The sequence below is a fragment of the Penicillium pulvis genome (assembly GCF_028828015.1).
Source record: "Penicillium pulvis strain IBT 33274 chromosome Unknown contig_23_segment0_segment0, whole genome shotgun sequence".
Lineage (NCBI taxonomy): Eukaryota > Fungi > Ascomycota > Eurotiomycetes > Eurotiales > Aspergillaceae > Penicillium > Penicillium pulvis.
This window is the reverse complement of record NW_026643075.1, coordinates 137498-156077: the sequence shown is the minus strand read 5'-3', so window position 1 is coordinate 156077 and position 18580 is coordinate 137498. Positions and strand designations below refer to the sequence as shown.

The 18580-nt window shown below is 49.6% G+C and overlaps 7 protein-coding genes across 7 annotated transcripts; 4 read left to right on the top strand and 3 right to left on the bottom strand.

The window, feature by feature from the left end:
- Nucleotides 1-547: 547 nt before the first annotated feature.
- N7503_004329 (uncharacterized protein) lies at nucleotides 548-2142 on the top strand (the record flags this gene model as incomplete). The annotated part of the gene is made up of 3 exons (XM_057063876.1): nucleotides 548-752; nucleotides 805-1539; nucleotides 1589-2142. 3 exons carry the CDS (start codon nucleotides 548-550, stop codon nucleotides 2140-2142), a joined length of 1494 nt encoding a protein of 497 aa, XP_056921619.1.
- A 1403-nt stretch (nucleotides 2143-3545) lies between these two features.
- Nucleotides 3546-7507, top strand: N7503_004328 (uncharacterized protein; the record flags this gene model as incomplete). Its single annotated transcript, XM_057063875.1, has 3 exons — nucleotides 3546-5557; nucleotides 5699-7334; nucleotides 7355-7507. The coding sequence occupies 3 exons, from the start codon at nucleotides 3546-3548 to the stop codon at nucleotides 7505-7507; spliced, it is 3801 nt and encodes a 1266-aa protein (XP_056921618.1).
- Nucleotides 7508-9268: 1761 nt separating this feature from the next.
- On the bottom strand, nucleotides 9269-9823 carry N7503_004327 (uncharacterized protein; the record flags this gene model as incomplete). Its single annotated transcript, XM_057063874.1, has 1 exon — nucleotides 9269-9823. One exon carries the CDS (start codon nucleotides 9821-9823, stop codon nucleotides 9269-9271), a length of 555 nt encoding a protein of 184 aa, XP_056921617.1.
- Nucleotides 9824-10921: 1098 nt separating this feature from the next.
- N7503_004326 (uncharacterized protein) lies at nucleotides 10922-11149 on the bottom strand (the record flags this gene model as incomplete). The annotated part of the gene is made up of 1 exon (XM_057063873.1): nucleotides 10922-11149. The coding sequence occupies one exon, from the start codon at nucleotides 11147-11149 to the stop codon at nucleotides 10922-10924; it is 228 nt and encodes a 75-aa protein (XP_056921616.1).
- A 514-nt stretch (nucleotides 11150-11663) lies between these two features.
- Nucleotides 11664-13833, top strand: N7503_004325 (nucleotide pyrophosphatase/phosphodiesterase family protein; the record flags this gene model as incomplete). Its single annotated transcript, XM_057063872.1, has 3 exons — nucleotides 11664-12095; nucleotides 12166-13432; nucleotides 13484-13833. 3 exons carry the CDS (start codon nucleotides 11664-11666, stop codon nucleotides 13831-13833), a joined length of 2049 nt encoding a protein of 682 aa, XP_056921615.1.
- Nucleotides 13834-14888: 1055 nt separating this feature from the next.
- On the top strand, nucleotides 14889-16679 carry N7503_004324 (BCS1 and AAA domain-containing protein; the record flags this gene model as incomplete). Its single annotated transcript, XM_057063871.1, has 1 exon — nucleotides 14889-16679. One exon carries the CDS (start codon nucleotides 14889-14891, stop codon nucleotides 16677-16679), a length of 1791 nt encoding a protein of 596 aa, XP_056921614.1.
- A 364-nt stretch (nucleotides 16680-17043) lies between these two features.
- N7503_004323 (glycoside hydrolase family 43 protein) lies at nucleotides 17044-18045 on the bottom strand (the record flags this gene model as incomplete). The annotated part of the gene is made up of 2 exons (XM_057063870.1): nucleotides 17044-17718; nucleotides 17776-18045. The coding sequence occupies 2 exons, from the start codon at nucleotides 18043-18045 to the stop codon at nucleotides 17044-17046; spliced, it is 945 nt and encodes a 314-aa protein (XP_056921613.1).
- Nucleotides 18046-18580: the final 535 nt, after the last annotated feature.

The window sequence follows — 18580 nt, the reverse complement described above, 5'->3', positions numbered from 1 at the left end:
TCGAGGTAATTAATATAAGGCATCGAGTTAGTCCAAAAGGCAATCGCAGAGAACGTACGGTCACAATACCGCCCCAATACACGTACTTAAGACAAGATTCAGATATAATCAAAAAGATCGGACTCGATTTTGGCAGAGTCAGTAAGATCGACTTTTCCCCCCTCTTTAATCTCTGCTTTTCGTTTACCTAAATAGGTGGCTCTCCGGCCCCTCTCTGACAGGATTTCCTCGGTTTTTCGTGTCCCGCTTTTTACGCATTCGCCCCCATCGCTGGTATAGACGGAAGAAAAAGCCATTCCTGCGCCGATCCCCGACGTGACGAACTCGGGCCATATACTCTGCGTGCTCTGCGGCTCACTCTGACACACTCTCGTTCTTCCCATTGATCTGAGGGAATATGCAATAGTTGTACGCTTCAGAGACCTCCCACTTCTCTGCTCGACTTGGTTCGGATTTCGCTCGCTTTTGGTTACTCTTTGGTTCCCGCTTCTACCGTTTTTTTCTCTCTTCCGCACACCTGACCCCTCCGACGATTCTATCCTTCATGATGGACTCGGTCGCCCATCGGCCATGGGAGCCTGTATCGTCGGGTCCTGCGACCCCCGCGGCCTCGGCCCAAACTCTTCCGTCCATCTCGACTCTTACAGCGAATATGAACGGCGCCGGGAACGCCCAGGACAAATCCCCCGGCAATTCGTCGTTAAATACTATTGAACGAGACTCGGGGAATTGGTCTATGCCTCAGAGCACAAGTAGGAGTTCGACGCTTCGGGAAGCCCTGGCCAGCGACTGACATTGATCCAGGATCTTCCACTTACTCGACCGCAACGAACGGGACCGGCAACAACTATCCCTCTCTGACCTTTCTGACCTCGACCTCCCAGCCCTCGCCCAACCGAGGGCACATTGCGCCAGACCGATCGCCATATGGTCACGAGCAATCGACGACTCCCTCCTCAGCCGGCGCGCAACAACCCTCGCCGAATTTCAACTCGTCGCAACACAATTCTGCCCTGCCTTCAATAAACCAGAACTACGATGCATCATCTCAGCGAGGAAGTGTGGTTGAGATCCCCGAGTCAAGGCGCAGCAGTGTCGACAGTCGCATGAACCAGGGCATCAGCTCGCTGGCCATCAACCCAGCCTCACCATACCATAGCACCAATGCCTCACAGTCTTCAATCGTGTCCAGTCTGCAGCGGGAACGGGGAATCACAAATGACATGAATTCATACCGTGGGCCTCGGTACTCCGCAGGCAGCCAGCCTCTGTCTCCTTTGGGACCGCGCACCAACGACTATCGAGGATTCGCAGCAGGGCGAACTGCTCCGGCCATTTCATCCAACCCGCGATCCGATATTTACAATGCTGAGGCACCTACAGCCGGTATGGCTTACGCTTTTCCCGACCCGGATGTGGCTCGGTCAAGTTCGATCTCCTCCAACGAGAAGTCAAACCCGCCCTTCTCGCGAAAAGGCAGCACCGCGGAGTCGCTGAATAGCATGTACTCGGAATCGCACATCTCCCGAGCACAGCATGGTAAGATAAGCCCACTCTACACGAATAACATCCGACTGATCTTTGAAAGAACTGCCGCAAAATGTACACCATCACTCGTTGCAGCACAAGCAAGTGCGGGACCTGATTGGGGAAGCAGAGGCATCTGCCGCCAATACGCCGTATAGCCGGACCCCGGAACTACGTGTTACGCATAAGCTGGCAGAGCGCAAGCGCCGAAGCGAGATGAAGGATTGTTTCGAAGCGTTGCGCATGCGTCTCCCACAACCCCAAAACAACAAGTCCAGCAAATGGGAGACCCTTTCCCGGGCCATCGATTACATCACTGGTCTCGAAAAGAACCTGGGCCAAAGCCGCCGGGAGATTTCAGTGCTGCGGACGGAGAACGAAGAGCTCCGCGCCCAATTGCAACAACAGGCCAATGGGGCGTCCAGACCGCCCTCGATCTTTGAGCATCATCCCATGTCCGCAACACCGACCAATGGGCAGGCCCAGCCGTCAGTGTTCTCGGGCTTTGGCAACGGCTCGGTGGTGAGCCAGGACCAACCTCGCACTCTCCCACCACTGATGAATGGCTCCGTCGCTCCGATGCAGGGCATCCAGTATACCGACGAGCGAAGGTAACCAGTGATTCCTCCGCCATGGATGAGAAATGACTAGTCACGTTGCGAATGCACGCCTACGACTCCCCTTTTTCACATTGTCATTCTATATATCCCCTGTTTTTAGATATGGTCCGTGGGATCTCTTTTTTTTTTTGTTTTTTTTTTTTTTTTTGCCCGACCTGTCCCGAGACGACTCCAGGTCTCGTTATTCACCTTTCATCTTCTCATTTGCATTTCCTTGTCTGGAGTGGCTCTGTTTACCTTTTGAGCCTTTACTTTCCTATCTGTTTTCATTTATCATACCCGCACTCACTGTTTTGTTTTTGGTCTGGATTTTTGTGAGGCCCTGATGATTCCGTTTAGCATCATCGGTCTTCTGCATTTTTGCACATGATGGGGTCATGGGAAATGGGGTTCAAGGCATATGGGATCGACATGCTTTCTTTTTTGTTCTTTTCCTTGTTTCTGCTTCTATACGAAGTGTGTACCAAATATCCAAAAGCGCGTGCCTCCACGCCATCTGATATCCTTAAAACCTTTGCTGTGCCAATACCATTTTTTCTACCGATGGTAGAACTCGATTCAACACTTTTGTCATTGATTCAATTGACTTAGTCGTAATACATAATCGATTATGTGGATGGATTCCGATCCCAGAGTCAATAGTAACGCCTAGACCATTTCCCCACAATAAAAACAAGCCTGAGACCAAGTTGCAGCGCCTGAAGAAACTGATCAACTAAATAAAGACGCGGGATCTATTTTGGGGCCCGTGATGCCCCTTCTATCATTGGTCGTTGCTTAAGCGCCCAGTCGTTCCCAGCGCGTATGCGGCCCCAGAACAACGCCTGCATCCTGCATCGCATTTCATTTGACCCCTGATCTTCACCTGAAACATCCAATAGCGGCGGTTCAAATCGCAGTGCTTGCTCTAGGTTGTCTGGGATGATTATAGAAGCAGGAGCTTGTGAGGATCTGATTGGTTTTTGGCTGTGGGTGACATTCGACATGATGCGAGTGTCTAGATCCGAAAGCTACACATAACGGGCTGCAGAAGCTCTTTTCTTCACGAATTTCCCACTTTGCCTTTCTTTTTGTTTACTTTCACTTTCAAACTGCATTCTCTTTGCCTCCTTTTCATTTCGTCCTTTGTTTGAATTACCCCTGCTGGCTGCCTTCGTGACTTGCACCAGTGAATGCATCCCCGTGGCGTTTCTTTGACTGCATTGTTTCAGCGTCGTCATTAATATTAATAGAGGTTGCTTTGTTTTCCTCGTGATATCTACAGCAGGATTTATATTATTCTCTACTTGACTCTTCATGCATCGAACACATGGTAGGTCATGTTACTGATCCGAGTCGCGATGCCCATTTACTAAACACCATCGTGCATCAGGCTTTTGACCGCAAAACAACACCGACATGCTCTCAAAACGACAAAAACCGCAGCCAAGTCTGCAAGTACCAGTCCCGACCTTTCCTCTCTCATCACCCATCACCGAGGAGGTGGAGGCTTCCTCATGCTCATCTGCCGAGGACCACGAGTTGGAACGGAGTCGGCCGTTTGATTTCCTGGTCAAATCAACCAGACAGAAAGTCGAGAAGTCACAGAAAGAGGGGGGTCGGTCCTTCAATGCCGCGCAATTGCATCGAGGACACGGAGAAAGCTCAAGGCTGAGTATGGGTGGGATTATAAAGAAAAAAAAAGCCGCCAAACCAGTCGGTCTCAACCTGGTCACGAACTTTTCACTTTCGGCAACATCAGCACCTAAAAAAACCCCTGACGGTTCCATTGCGGCTCCATTCGTGGATCTGAATGACCTGAAACAACTATCCAGAGCCCGTGAGAAAGAACGCTCAATACAAAAAGAAAAGACAAAGAGCACCGCGAGGAGAGCCTCTCGGGTTGGCCAGCGTCTGGAGCCAAACGAGTCCCACCATGGAGGCTTCTTCCTCAACCCAGGCACCGAGAACTCATTTATGGATCGGTCTGACTCGGGGCTTTCACCCTCCGATCGCAATGTTATGATCGGTCTGACAGTGCCATACCATGAGTCCTCGGATCGGTCAAGGGAACTCGACAGTGCTGGTGACCAACCGCTCACACCCTCGATAATCGTTACCCCTGCCTGCGAAGAAACATTCTGGTCCACAGATACAGCCAGTCCAGAAGGACTTCAACCCCGAGCAACATCTAGCGTGTACTCTCAGCCCACTCCACATCTCTATGGCAGTGAAACCGATATTCCACCGGTTCCCGCCATCCCAGAGGAGCATTCCTTGTCCAGAAAGCAAACTGAAGAGTCTGATTATCTGAATGCTCATTTTGTTGCTATGACACAAAAGCGTCAATCCCTCTCGGCCGGTACTATTTTCGAAAATGAAATTGACAGCCCGGAAGTAGAGCGCCCGCGGACAATAATCGATGACAATGATCAGAGCCCTTTGAACCGGCTAAGTGTCAACACGGAAGCAAGCCGACCACAGTCCCAAGGATGGTGGAATGTGCTACTCTCGCCATTACTTGGCCGTTCAAATACACTCTCTAGTAAAAAGTCTCCGCTCAGCCCGAGGTTTCCCACACCGAGTCCATCTATGCCGGGGATATCGCAAACAAGTCGGGAAAAGGAGATTTCTTGTTTCTCACCTGATACACCGGAGACAGCCGTGACGAACCAGTGGCAGGAAAGAAACAAAAATCTTGAACAAGCTCGGTCTATCGATAATATCGACGCAGTCCCGCCTGTCCCGAATAGACAAACTGCCATGTCGATGATGTTCCCTGGACACCGAGTCCAGGGTGAAGCGGCGGAGTATTACCAAGCTTGTGCGCATGAACTGTTCAGCAAGACTCCATACTTTGATTGTTTCAACCATGTGTGCTCGATTACGCCACCAAATGTCATTGCTAGTCAACCAGGTCTAGGGGCCTCTGTCACGGGTGATCGAGGGCTAGCTTTGGCTGAAGCTGAAAATCAGCATACTCAACCTGAGCTCAAGGATGCCGAGGCTGCAACTGCTGCGCGTGGGCTGCTTATCGATGTCGATACACCCTCCCCGGAGGCTATGAAGAATTCCGAATGTGCTAAATGCTCGCACTTGCGGGTTTCAACTAATAGCACTGATTCTTGGGCCTCAACTGCTGTTGACACTGTCATGGATGATAATGAGAAGAGAATGTCTGAGTTACCACACGCTAGTAGCAGGGAGTTGGTTGTTGAATCTCCTGTTCAACCTATGGCTCAGGAGCCCGCTCAGGCTCCTGTCCAACATCCAATTGCAGAGCCAGCCCCCATACCAGCAGCTTTCTTCCCACCAGAGCCCACCCCAGCCCCAGCCCCAGCACCTTTTGTGTCTCCGGAGCCTTTGATGAGAGAGGCCGAGCCGGCTCCAGCACCATATATCCCATCACCACCCCCGGCTCCAGCACCGCAGTCTGAGATGCCAATTCCAGCTGCTCCTTACTACCCACCTGAGCCTCCGGTCCAGGCTCCTCCTCCGCAGATTATCAACAACTATCATTATGGTGCACCACCTTCCGAGATCCCCCCTCAAGCACCAGTCATAGTTGAGAGAGCTATGCCTCATTTCATTCCTGTGTACCCTTCCAACAATCCATTTTTGTCTCCATTTGAACAGCAAAAACCTCAGCCAGAATTATCGGAGTGGCCGAATGCGCCCCCAATTCCCCAGCAATACTCTCAAGAGCCACCCCAGGAGGCAGATATTGTGAAGATGCGTGGGGAACCTCAGGATACGCCGCGAGATGCCTCGCGAGATGCACCACAAGAAGATGCAAGAACTCTTGAGCATCTCGCTCCACCAGAGCAGCATGGGACACCTCAGGCATCGGAACCTATCTCGCCCGGCTTTCAGCGTGCTGCAGGAGGGCCCGGGTCAATTCCCATGTCTGATGTCAATGCCCCAGCACCGGCATATGCGCAACACCACAGAGATGCCCCCCTTCCAGAGCGGTATGAACCCTACTCGGCTCCAGAGGCGGCTGTGCTTAATCCTGCAGGGGAGGTAGGGCCTGGTGAGTCTCGCCGCCGCAGACTGGAGCGTGAGGATGCCGCAGGAAGGAAGATCGGTGGTCTTTGGCGAGGACGAGGCTGCTTTAGCAAAGGGGGATGTTATGGGCGCCCTGGACGTGAAGGTCGTCTTCGCCGAAGATGGTATCTATTCATTGGCTTGTTCTTTCTCATCATTGTGGTTCTCGCGATTGCTTTGGCAACTACATTGACGAGAAAAAGTGATGAAACTCAAGTTCAGTCGAAATGGGTTAATCTGACGAACTACCCGCCTATCCAAACTGGTATTATGACAATCGCTGGAACAGAACCCCAGGTTCGAAATTCAGGGTGTGTCAATATTGAGACGATGTGGAGCTGTTACCTTCCTAAGGGTACCCAGCAGACTGAGAATAAACCTTTTGATGGAAATGAACCTACCTTTCGAGTTGAGATTCGCTACCGCAACGGGACTTCTAATAGCACAACAAGCTCAAACTCGACAACTACCAAGCGTGGAGTTTGGACGGCGGATCCTTCTCCTCCGAGTATTGCGGACCAAACCTTTCTTGGAAATACAACAGATGGCAACGCTAAGCCTTATGCTGGCGAAGAGACGCCTTTCTACCTGTCTGTCCTGTCAGCCGTCCACTTAACGTCAACGAATGTCTTCCGCCGCAGCAACTCATCCATCATCCCTGCACCGACCGAGGACTCAGACGGGACTCCTGCAGCAGCGACACTATACCCACTCCCTTCTTCACAGCCTGTCCGCCTCTATAACCGAGGTGAATCATCAGAACACTACGGGTTTTATACCTATTTTGACAAGTCTATCTTTCTTCAATCAAAAGCACCTCTCAACGACAGTGTAGCAGACTACGACTCCGAGGACAAAAGCGGCGGCTCAACCAAGGCCGAGGCCCAAGCCCGGTGCACCTGGTCACAAACTCGCTTCCTTGTACAGATTTGGACTAATCCATCCGGCATGGGCTATTCCCTCCTGTCAAGTAGCGGAAGCAGCACAAATGCTACTGCCACATCAACAGCTACTTATACTTCTTCCACGGCCACTTCGTCGTCATCTGCGACGGATTATACTCGTCCCGGTTCTTTCCCGTACCCTGTCACCGTCACTGTAGATCGACACGGTGGCGATGCCGAAAAAAGAGGGTGTATTGTTGGGGCATTGAGGAGAATGGTCATTACAATTTCACGGAGGGGAAGTTGCAGATTGAGAATCGATCTGTTGGGGGTACTTTGGTAAATCCTGCTTTGACATCTTCTTCGGGTTCCTCTTCGGCTTATGGCGGGATTGATGGTGGGACAGGGGGCTGTGAGTGTCAGTGGGTGAATTGGATATCTACTTCATAGACTGATATCCTATCTTAAAATTTATGTTTTTTATGTCTTGATGTTGTTATGTAGGTATTGCATTCCGATTTGGGTGACTTGTTGTCGTTTGTCTTACTATTACTGATGATGTTTATCCATTATGTTTGATATTGTTACACATAGATGAAATAGAGAAAGAAAATTTCTTATGTTAGCGAGTCTGTATATAGTCTTTCTTTCCCTTACCACCTGTGATTGCCTGTCAGAGAATGCAAGTTTTGGGACAGCTGGGCAGCTCGGCGATATCGTGCTCCTAGCAAAAGGGAGCTCAGCAATTAAAATGACTGAACACATCATGTAGGAAACTATAAGGTCCGAGCTTAGAGAGCATGGCGTGATTACGGTTAGCCCTTAATTAGACATGATTATGGAGTTTGAAGGGGTGGTGGACATGAATCCCGGTGAGATTATGATGGGTGGGTAAGCCTGTGGTGTTAGCAAAAGTGGCTTAAACCAGCTTGGGTGATCTAGTAAGAGCAGACAATAAATAGACCTGATTATGTGAATGTAATGTTTAGGATAGTCACTATACTACCTAGTAGGGGGAATCGAAACACATTCAAAGGTTTGTGGTTCAATAGTCTGTAGCGCAGCATTCCATTACCTGTCCCTTTAACTCTGCTGTTTCTGATATACAGAATACCTGTAAATTCGTCTGAAGCACTTATAATTACAGGAACTCTGAATTGTAGTTCAGCGCTATCTAATACTTCCCCCGAACCTTGGAAGAAAAATAATCGAAAAGTTTCCAATTGCTTTTCAGTTCGTTGAAAAAGTATAGGTTTGCAAGAAAGTCTTCAAATGGTGACGTGGGCATGAATGCTGGCAGGACTCATTCCCCATTAAATGTCAGTCTTTTCTGGTGTACCTCCCTTTCACGCGAATCTCTCAATGTTGCATGCTTATCTGGAGGTAAAACCTTAATCGAAACCTTAAACTCCATGCTGGTGGAGCACGCCACATACTATTAATAGGTGTATGACTGCGACAAATAGCATATGTGCCAGGTTGCATTTGCCACTGTGAAATAAGGTTGAGTCAATATATCATCGGTTTGAAATACCGCACTTTTGAGAAATCAAATGCAGTACAGAGAAAGTTCACTGAGACCAGGTCAAGAGAGTTGCTAGGCACACGCCCCTTGTTCCTTTGACACCCTTGGGACTTGGTGAACTTTGCCCATCACTCCCTGAATGTACCTTCTCGGGTCCACCTTTCTGCCCTGGTGCTAGCCTAATTAATATGTATGGCCCTGAGATGAATGCTGAAAAGGTAGATTCGGAGGAAAGGCTTCTCATTGAGATAACTTTGAGTGCTATGACCTAAGTGTCTGTTAGTTTGAAAGGGACACTTGTGAGTGATGGGGAGGCGTGTGCCTAGAAACTTGCAATTTCATACAAGATGACCAACAAACGTGTTTTAGAAGATGAACTTTTCGAAATTAGAATTATATTAGATCGGTAAATATTCCATACAACATCCGTAGAAACATTGAAGAGCACGATCTAAAAAATCACCCTGAACGCCGTTTCTCTATTGGGTATCGATCACCCTGTTTCTCCGGTTTCCAGCCGAGAAACCCAATCTGATGCGACTCATGGACAACAGCCATAAAGGCGACATTAGATAGATGCCAGGAGGAACCAGATAGACAGAATGAAGGGCCAGAAGAGAGATAAAGGAACCAAACACCATCATTAGATCACAAAGAAAACACCAGTATTAAGTAAAGCGACCCGCTTAGAGGAGCATAAGACCGTAGGCAGCACCACCGACAATAACGCCGGCAACACCCATGGGGTGAACGTTGGCACCAGCATTGGAGGGGTTGAAGCCAGTGGAGCTGGGGGAGGCAGGGGTGTTGCTGCTGCCGGAGCCAGCGCCCGAACCAGAGCTGGAACCAGAGCCAGAGCTAGAGCCAGTGCCAGATCCAGAGCCAGAGCCGGAGCCGGAGCCAGTACCAGTACCAGTGCCGGAGCCAGAGCTGGAGCCAGCGCTGGAGCTGGCGCCGGCACCGGCACTCCTGGTGCTGGAGGGGATGACCGCAATGCTGGAGTGGCCAGCAGAGGAGGAAGTAGGGACGGTGCCGTTGGTGGTACCGTTGTGGGCAGGCGCGCCGGTCATGATGGGGTGGGTACCGGTCCTGACAGCGGTTCCAGCGGCAGCGGTACCAGCAGCAGCGGTGCCAGCAGCACCAGCGCGAGCAACACGCTCGTGCACAGGGGGCTCAGCACGCTTGGCGGCCTGGACGCCAGCGGCGACGGCGAGGATAGCAACGGTGGTAGAGAAGTGCATTTTGATTGGTTTGATGGGATTAAGATGGAAGCGATTGGTTCAAGAAAAGAAGGGCCTCTTGTCTAACGAATGACGAAGCGTGCTGAAAAATATTAGTATTTAGAAAGATACCTTGCATATTAGGATGATCAAACCTACCTAGGATGAAGATATCAATGCGGTGGAAGACTGTGAAGGATGAATGAACCGAACTTGAGATCGAAGCGATGAGGAACGCTTTCTTATAGATTTAGAAGCTGTCCAAATCCGGCCTGTGTAGGAATATCAAGGTAAGTAGATGATGACATGTAACGAAAGAGAAGGAATTTTTCTAACAAAGTTTTCGTTTGCCCCATATGTTCCTATCTATGATTGCCTGTGCCTCTCTGCCCTTGATGAAAAGCCTGGTGCCAGGGCAGACGAGATTTGCAGTATTGCGGGTTTCCGCATCCGGAGGTGGGCACTTCGATGTCACTCTAAGTACCCGGCCAGAGTTCGAGATCCACTGTGGAACCATGGCATGGGTTGGAACCGACAGCATTGACTTTCACTAAGTCATAGGCAAGAGGCCGTGCGATGTTCGCAGGCGTTCGTAGGGTGTTGGCAGACTTGGCTGGCTGAGGGCATGTGTCGGTCACGTGATGTTCCCAAATAGGCAGGTCTCGGTCTCGCAAGCGGAAACGCGATGAAGATTGTTTCTGTCCCCGTCACGGCGCCAACGGGGAATTCCTCGATCGCCGACACGTGTGAAGGAAGCAACAATTGCTTTTTTCTGCTCTTGGGAATCAAAAACGGCGAGTTCTTGTGGAGAGGGGCCACCTTCTGCATTCGCTTTGGAGGAATGCGGAATACGTGAGAGAACAATGGGTGGGGAGAGTCCCAACCTTTTACCATTTTGGACATAGAATCAACAGTTGTATCTTACAAATTGTTTAACAGTGAGCACATCTGTAGGAGAATCTTGTGGCCATCTAAGGGAAGCTATTCAGATGACCAGCAGTAGGAGTTCGGCTGATGACATTGTTGATCATAGATACGAATGAAATATGTTGACGGTGTCGCTCAACAGTCAAGCCGTAAAAGCCCTTGAGGGAAGCAAAAAGCTTTTCTTGGGCCAATTTAAGCATAGCCTTCAACAGTAGACACCATATAAGCCATATACACCATCCTAGATGAGCCAGTCCCCTGAGGCAGCAACTGGCTGGGCAAGAGTTGCAGCAAAGTGCCGGGAAGCTGCTTCCGGAACAATCTTGTTTTCGCATCGGTGGCTTCATCACGAATAGAATCACTCATACCAAATCTGACATCTGCAACGTTATTCTTGAGGAATGCAAAGGCGTAAGCCATGAACACAGGGCTGTCACTTGCGTCACTTCTGTCAAGCATTTGAGGTATGTGAGACACATGCGGTTCGAGGCAAAACGTCAGGAGATGAGCAATAGCGCATGTGCTTTTTTTCCAGATTCAAGGCGATGGGATGTCATCCAAGGTTGTCGGTGCATAAAGCAAAGAACATGGTGTTATAATTCCGAAGTTACTCAGACATCATACTGTCTTAGATCGAAAAGCGGTCAACATTGTTTAATATTCGTAACTCTCTGGGATGAGCCTATCACCTGTCAGGATAGTCAACAATATGAGAATATATCAACTATCCTTATATATTAAAGATAACTTCTATCCAAATATATTTGGCTAGTAGAATAGAAACCTCTTTGTTAGTACAAGTGCAAAGTTGTAAGGCATAAGGGAAAGAAAGGGTCTTGGCGGGTCAATCCTGGCCCGCCGATCTCCCTTTTTCAATCTCCAACTCACCTCTCCCCAGCTTCGATGTATTCGTGTCGTGGCTGAAACGCCCGCCATGTTGCGTCCAGAAAGTCCTGAACTCCTCTCTCCTGCCAACTATGATGGCGATGCGGCCTCACTACGATCACCCTCCGAGCAAGACTCCGACTCTGAAGATGATGAGTTCCTTCGTCATCCCCGCAGCACCTTAGAGCTCGCCAAACACGATCGAGGCGTTCTAGATGCTGAAGATGAGTTGGAAAAGCTGTTGACTAGACGCGGACCCACTCATGGGCTGCGCAGGATGTTCAGTCCCAACGGGAGTAGCGTGCGAATCGGAAAGAAAGAACGCCGACGAGCGCGAAAGGAGGCCCGACTATCGCGTCGAGAGAGGGTCAGCGAGGAAGGAGAGTTGATGTACGAGATGGAAGAAGGGATTGGCGACGATGAATCGTTGATGAGCGGGTCCTCAATAGACCTGGGGGAAGATGACTACATCTATAACCCGGTAAGTCTTACAAGTGCAATATGCATTCAATGTTTATTGATACTAACATACTATTTGATTCATCTTTTAGCCTTTGAAACCATCATGGCGTAAATATTTGTTAATTCTCGCTCTCGTTGTCGTCCTCTTCCTTATCCTCATTCTCGGCGCATACAAAGCCTCCACTGGTTTCCGAGCTGCACACGCCCTCTCGAAACCACTATTGTCCAATGGTACGGCACTGTTTGCCCCCACGACTATCCTCATCTCCCTAGACGGCTTTCGAGCGGATTTCCTTGACCGCGGTCTGACCCCATCGCTCAATTCGCTGGTTGCCGACGGGATTTCACCACAATACATGAACCCCAGCTTCCCTAGTGTGACCTTCCCGAATCACTTTACACTTGTTACCGGGCTGTATCCCGAGAGCCACGGAATTGTAGGCAATACTTTCTGGGATCCGGAAATGAAGGAGGAATTTTACTACACACACCCATCTGTCAGCATGCTGCCCAAATGGTGGAATGCCGAACCAATATGGGTAACTGCAGAGAAAAGGGGCGTCAAAAGCGGCATCCACATGTGGCCGGGGTCAGAGGCTCATATTGGAACTCCAGAGCCTACCTACGTGGACAAGTATAATGGGAGTGAGGCTTTGTCCCGCAAGGTCAACCGTGTCTTGGAATTCTTGGATCTCCCTGGCGCAGAGGACGAATCCGAATTGTCGCCAGCGCGACCCCAGTTCATTGCAGCTTACGTGCCCGATGTTGACCGAGATGGTCACAACTATGGACCCAACAGCACTGAAATCGAAACCACCATTTCTCGGGCGGATGAGTTCGTAGGAGGTATTGTTGCTGGTCTCGAAAGCCGCAATCTCACGGACGTGGTCAACATCATGGTTGTTTCCGACCATGGCATGGCCACGACTTCCAACGAACGTCTCGTTCAGCTGGACGATGTTATTGATCTCGAACTGGTAGATCACCTGGATGGCTGGCCTTCTCGCGGAATTCGCCCCAAGCGACCGGAAGATCTAGCGACCCTGCAAGCTCAGCTAGAGAAAGCATTACCCGATTATACGCATGCCTTTGAGGTTTATACTCGGGAGACTATGCCTGAGCGGTACCATTTCAAAAACAACGATCGCATTGCCCCGCTGTGGGTTATTCCAAAGACTGGATGGGCGATTGTGGAGCGCCCTGAGTTTGATGCGGCTGAGGCTCTGAAGACAGGAGAAGTCTATCACCCCAGGGGTATTCATGGATATGACCACGAACATCCGCTGATGCGCGCAATCTTCATCGCACGAGGCCCAGCATTTCCCCACACCCCCAACAGCCGCCTCAATGCATTCCGTAAGTTTTTCAAGTGCTGAATCCCGAGCTGCATAAGCTAACCTATCATAGAAAATATCGAAGTTTACAATATTGTCTGTGATTCCCTGGGCATTGACCCGCTTCCGAATAACGGGACACTTCGTCTTCCCCTTCATCCAGTCGGGCTTCACTCGGACGAGAACACGCCTCCTGTAGAACGCCCAGCTGATCCACCTGCGCCAGTCTCACCGACGGTTGTTTCAATTGAGCCAACAAGTCCAGCATCCGATGCCCCGACTGAACCGTCAGCATCAGATTCCGACAGCCACGATGAGAAAGGCTCGTGGTGGGGCTCCTTGTTGGACAAAATAGTGGAGTGGAAGGAATGGGCGGGAGAGTTGATCACAGCTGAGAAAGATAACCACCCGCAAGGTGCATAGTGTGGCTGGCGGACGAGCGATTACTACTTTTTGTTTTAATTCGGTCACCTGAGTGGCCATGTTTTCTGAGAGATACCCAGTTTTATAAGAAACTAGATAATACATAGTACTTTTGTGTGAGCCTGAAATTATACTCGAATACTATTTCCAGGCTCGAGGACCGTGCCACCATACGTACGTGTTCGAAGATTACGTACTGCTCGGCTTTGAGGCTCCAATCATTGAGGAAACCCTTGAAAACGGATTACAAGATTTAAGCCTCAATGGGAAAGTTCGAATCTATGATGTCCTTGTGAGGTTTCACGTCGGTATCTCACACCTAGGTGAGCACCTGGGTACGAGTAGGCACCTATCTTCCACGCGTCTATTGTGTATGGGTCATACTTAGTAGAGGTCCATTGACTGTTTTGGAATTTAAGAAGAGATATTACACAAGTAAAAGTGAGAGTTCAAATGTGAGTGCATCATGGCAATTGACGGTTGTGCGGCTGACAGCTGACACTTATGACTACGTTTATAGTTTCAGAAATGAACATCAAGACATCAACCATCACCAAGTGGTCGAGCGGAAACTCGACTATTTCATCTTCCTTGGTCTAGTGGTCATGATTTCCGCTTGTCATTAACACCGATAAGCGCGGGAGACCGGGGTTCGATTCCCCGAGGGAGAGATTTCTTTTTGCTTTTTTTTTGCTTTCTACTTTTTATTTCTTAATTTGTTTCGTTTCCATTTCTTTTCCTCCGCAAGTGCTTATTTCTCCACTTCATACTCCACTTCACCTGAAATGACGCATCCGAGGCCAAGCCGCAGATCCCAGGGTCTAAGCCCCCATCGGCTCACCACCTGCATGAGTCAAACTGTCCTACAAGGAAGCAGGCAGCAGTCAGGCATGACCGTAAGGGCTCGGGCTCCCTTTTGGGCGCAGTCCCACAAGGCTGTCCTGGCGCGGTAAATGAGGCTCTTCTTATAACCACATATAAAATGTGCGACCTTGTCTCCTCACTTTACTCTTACATACTTTCTCTCCAAGGCCAACTCTTCAGGAGGTCCTGTCATGGAGTTCAATCAAACAAATCCTCAGTCCGATAGGGTGGGGATATCTTCCTCTGAGACTGCTATGCTGGAGGCTCTGATACCGGGATACGCACTCTTCTCACGCTTCCTGCTGTCCTACCTCCAGATCGATCTCACGGTCTATTTACAACAACTGGTCGTCCTGGTCGTATTTGGCGCTGCCATCAAATACACTGTTGGCTACATCTCCGATTTTGTCAAGGAATACCTCGTCTCAACAGCGGAGATCCGCTTGGATGATGAAACGTTTAATTACTTTATGTACTGGATCTCACGACAGCCCCACATGAGACGCACGAACCGCTTTGTTGTTGGTGTCAAGTCCAATGGCTACTGCAGTGAATCGGAAGATTCGGACGATGACGACAATCCAGACAAAGATACTGGAGAGTGGGATGAGCCTGGCAGCACGGATGGTGTCTCCTTTGATGAATACTGGGCCAAGGTGATCAGCCGTGACAAATACAAGCCCCTACGCTTCACTCCATCACAAGGTCGACATATATTTTGGTATAAGAATCGGCCCTTGATGCTAGAGCGGAGACACCAGACCAGCAGCCACCGCTACGTGCTAAACAACGAGCGACTCTACCTTTCTTGTCTCGGCCGCGATGCATCTATTCTCAGAACGGTCTTGAATGAGGCACAGCAAGCATATGTTCAGCGCGATGGTAATCGCACCATCATCTATCGTGGTCACCGCTACTACTCTGGTGGTTCATGGAACTGGACACGGTGTATGGCCCGGGCGCCACGTCCTTTGTCCACTGTTGTCCTCGACCCTGAGCAGAAGCAGGATTTCATCGACGATATCAAAGAATATCTTCACCCCCGTACCCGTCGGTGGTACTCAAATCGTGGAATTCCGTACAGGCGGGGATACCTATTACATGGCCCCCCTGGTACGGGCAAGACCAGTCTGTGCTTTGCTGCGGCAGGTCTTTTCGGCTTGAAGCTTTACCTTCTCAACCTGAATTCAAGGGCTCTTGACGAAGATAGTCTTGCTTCTTTATTTTCTGAGTTACCCAACCGATGCATCGTTCTTCTCGAGGATGTCGATACAGCCGGGATCACACAGACACGGGGCAAGACCATTGCCGATGTTAAGCCCAAGGATGACGAGGGTGAGGATGGTGATATCGAAGAGATTCCCGAAGAGGCAGTCGATGCCGTTGTCGTTGATGAAGTTGCATCCACTGCCAAGCCCGATGGAATCACCCTGTCAGGCCTATTGAATGTCATTGACGGTGTCGCTGCCAGTGAGGGACGAATTCTTGTGATGACGTCGAACCATCCAGAAAAGCTAGACGCAGCACTCCTTCGTCCCGGTCGGGTGGATCTGAGTATTGCTTTCGGCTTTACCAGCCAGGAGGCCATCGAAGAGCTTTTCACGTCAATTTACATGGCGATGGACGGTGACTCTCCTCGCACGTCTGCTGCCCAGCGCCTGAGCAATGAACATGCAAAGCTTAAAATTGGTGGTGTTTCCATTCCTAATGGACATAAACGGACCAAGAGCCAGGAGCTGCTGGAGAAGGTAGAGAGTGAAGAAAAAGCGCACCAGTCTTATCTCCAAGAATTGCGCCTTCGTATAAATACTCTGGCAAAAAGATTTGCCTCTATTGTGCCACCCGATGAATTCACTGCAGCTGAAATCCAGGGATATTTGCTTAACCATAAGAGCACTCCCGAGGCTGCTATCAAGGGCGCTGGGACTTGGGTGCACGCCCTCCGGGAGAAGAAGAAGGCGCGCGAAGAAAAAAGCGTTTAGCATAGCGACGTGGGGATTCGTATATGGGAATACAACCTATTGATCAGAACTGAATTCTGGAAGACAGTCTTTGATCCGCTTACTATTATGGGTTCGCTAACATGAAGGATCTTAATTTATTGATAGATCGTGTCCAGAACGGCACGATAACATGGAATAATGAATCACCAATATCTCACTCAAATGCCTCTTCAAATAGCAGTAATGAATTTCCTCAAGCTTAATTGCTCGTATTCCCAAACAATTTTCACCAATCTTGCCCAGGTGGAAGCTGACATGACACGAGCGAGGGGGTATATAAACGATCAAAATCAAAATATCGTAAAGCCACCTGAGAAGTCTATTCTCAAGTCCCAGCACAAGATCAAATGATAGCAGCAGTCTTCCCAGTAAGACTCATATTTGCCACATACATGCACCTCTTCGTTTTTGCAGAATCACACCAACCATGAAATAGCATCCGGTCCCCACATCCACAAACCGTCGCACCACCCGGCGACATCAACCCGTCTTCCCCAGTCTTCGTCAACTTGACATTCGTCTTCTCATATGGCCCTGCAATATTACTGGCAGTCGCCCAACGCACGTCATATGCAGTATCAGTGTAACAATGCGTCGAGTAAAAAAGGAAATAAGTGCCCTGATGAAGCAGAAGATTTGGCGCCTCAACAAGCGGCCCATCAGCATCAGCTGTACCCCGATCAAGAATCTGCACGGCGTCTCCCAGAGGTGTGACACCATCGGCCTGTAGTTTCTGCAGCATGATTGGTGTTGAGACGAGTGGCTCGACTCCGTTATTGCAGTCCCCGCCATTGCCGACGCTATTGCCATCTACTTTGAATACCACATACCGGGTCCCGTCTGAATCGACGAATCCAGATGGATCAATTGAGCCGCCCTGATCTAGTCGGCATGATAGTGGTGTATTGCTGGGTACGTATGGTCCTGTTGGGCTCTCTGCTACGGCTGTTCCAACACAGTGGTGGTCTATTCTTGATTTGGCTTCGCCAGAGTAGTACATCACGTACTTTCCATCGCCCTAATTGATGTTAGTATCTTGAGATTGCATCTGGACTGAAATCTGTATTGGACTTACGCGTTGAATCACATCTGGTGCGTAGTGGTCTTTGTCAGTTTCCCAGGTTGATAATATGGGAAGAGCCTCAATGTCTAGGAGAGTCCACGTGTTGAAGTCGGAGGAACTGGCTACTTGAATGCGCTTGCCGTTTCCGTTTGTGCCGAAGGCGTACCACTTTCCGTCTGCGGCTTTGAGGAAACTCGGGTCTGGAAAGTCTGTGTTAAGACCCATGTGAACGCCGTTCGCTCGTTTGTGGATCATTGGCGAGCTGATCGCAGTTGGCAACATTGCTAGGATAAGAGACACCCATGTGAATGGAGAGAAGCGCATTTCTTTTTTGGGGGAGGAGGGATACAGGAGTATATAGATGAAACGAGAGATGGGACTCCAATCTCCGATAACAAATATGGGTTCTGGGTGATGAACTATCTACAAGAGAGGGCAGACAAGTCTTATATGTCAGTCCTACGTACTAGGAAGTCATTACTACCGCCAACTCCACAATACTAGAGGCAAATTTACTATAGCTCTCGAGAGGGATTAATCCTCCACGATGGACACGAAGGTCCATCAGCTGCATGCAGGTTTGAAAGACTAATTGTATTATCCACTCGTGTCCACATATTTATGTGTGCGGGATGTGAGGTCGGAAGTTAATAATCGATCAGTCAAATTGAAAGAGCCAAGGTGCACGATCCATTGTCCTGTAACTGGTCTAGCTGGTGAACGGAGGTTGATGTGAGGCCAATGCGCGTTTGTGTCTAGGAATCACGGTGAAGACCACATGGATGACCCCACTAGGACCCATGGTAGGTCGAGATGG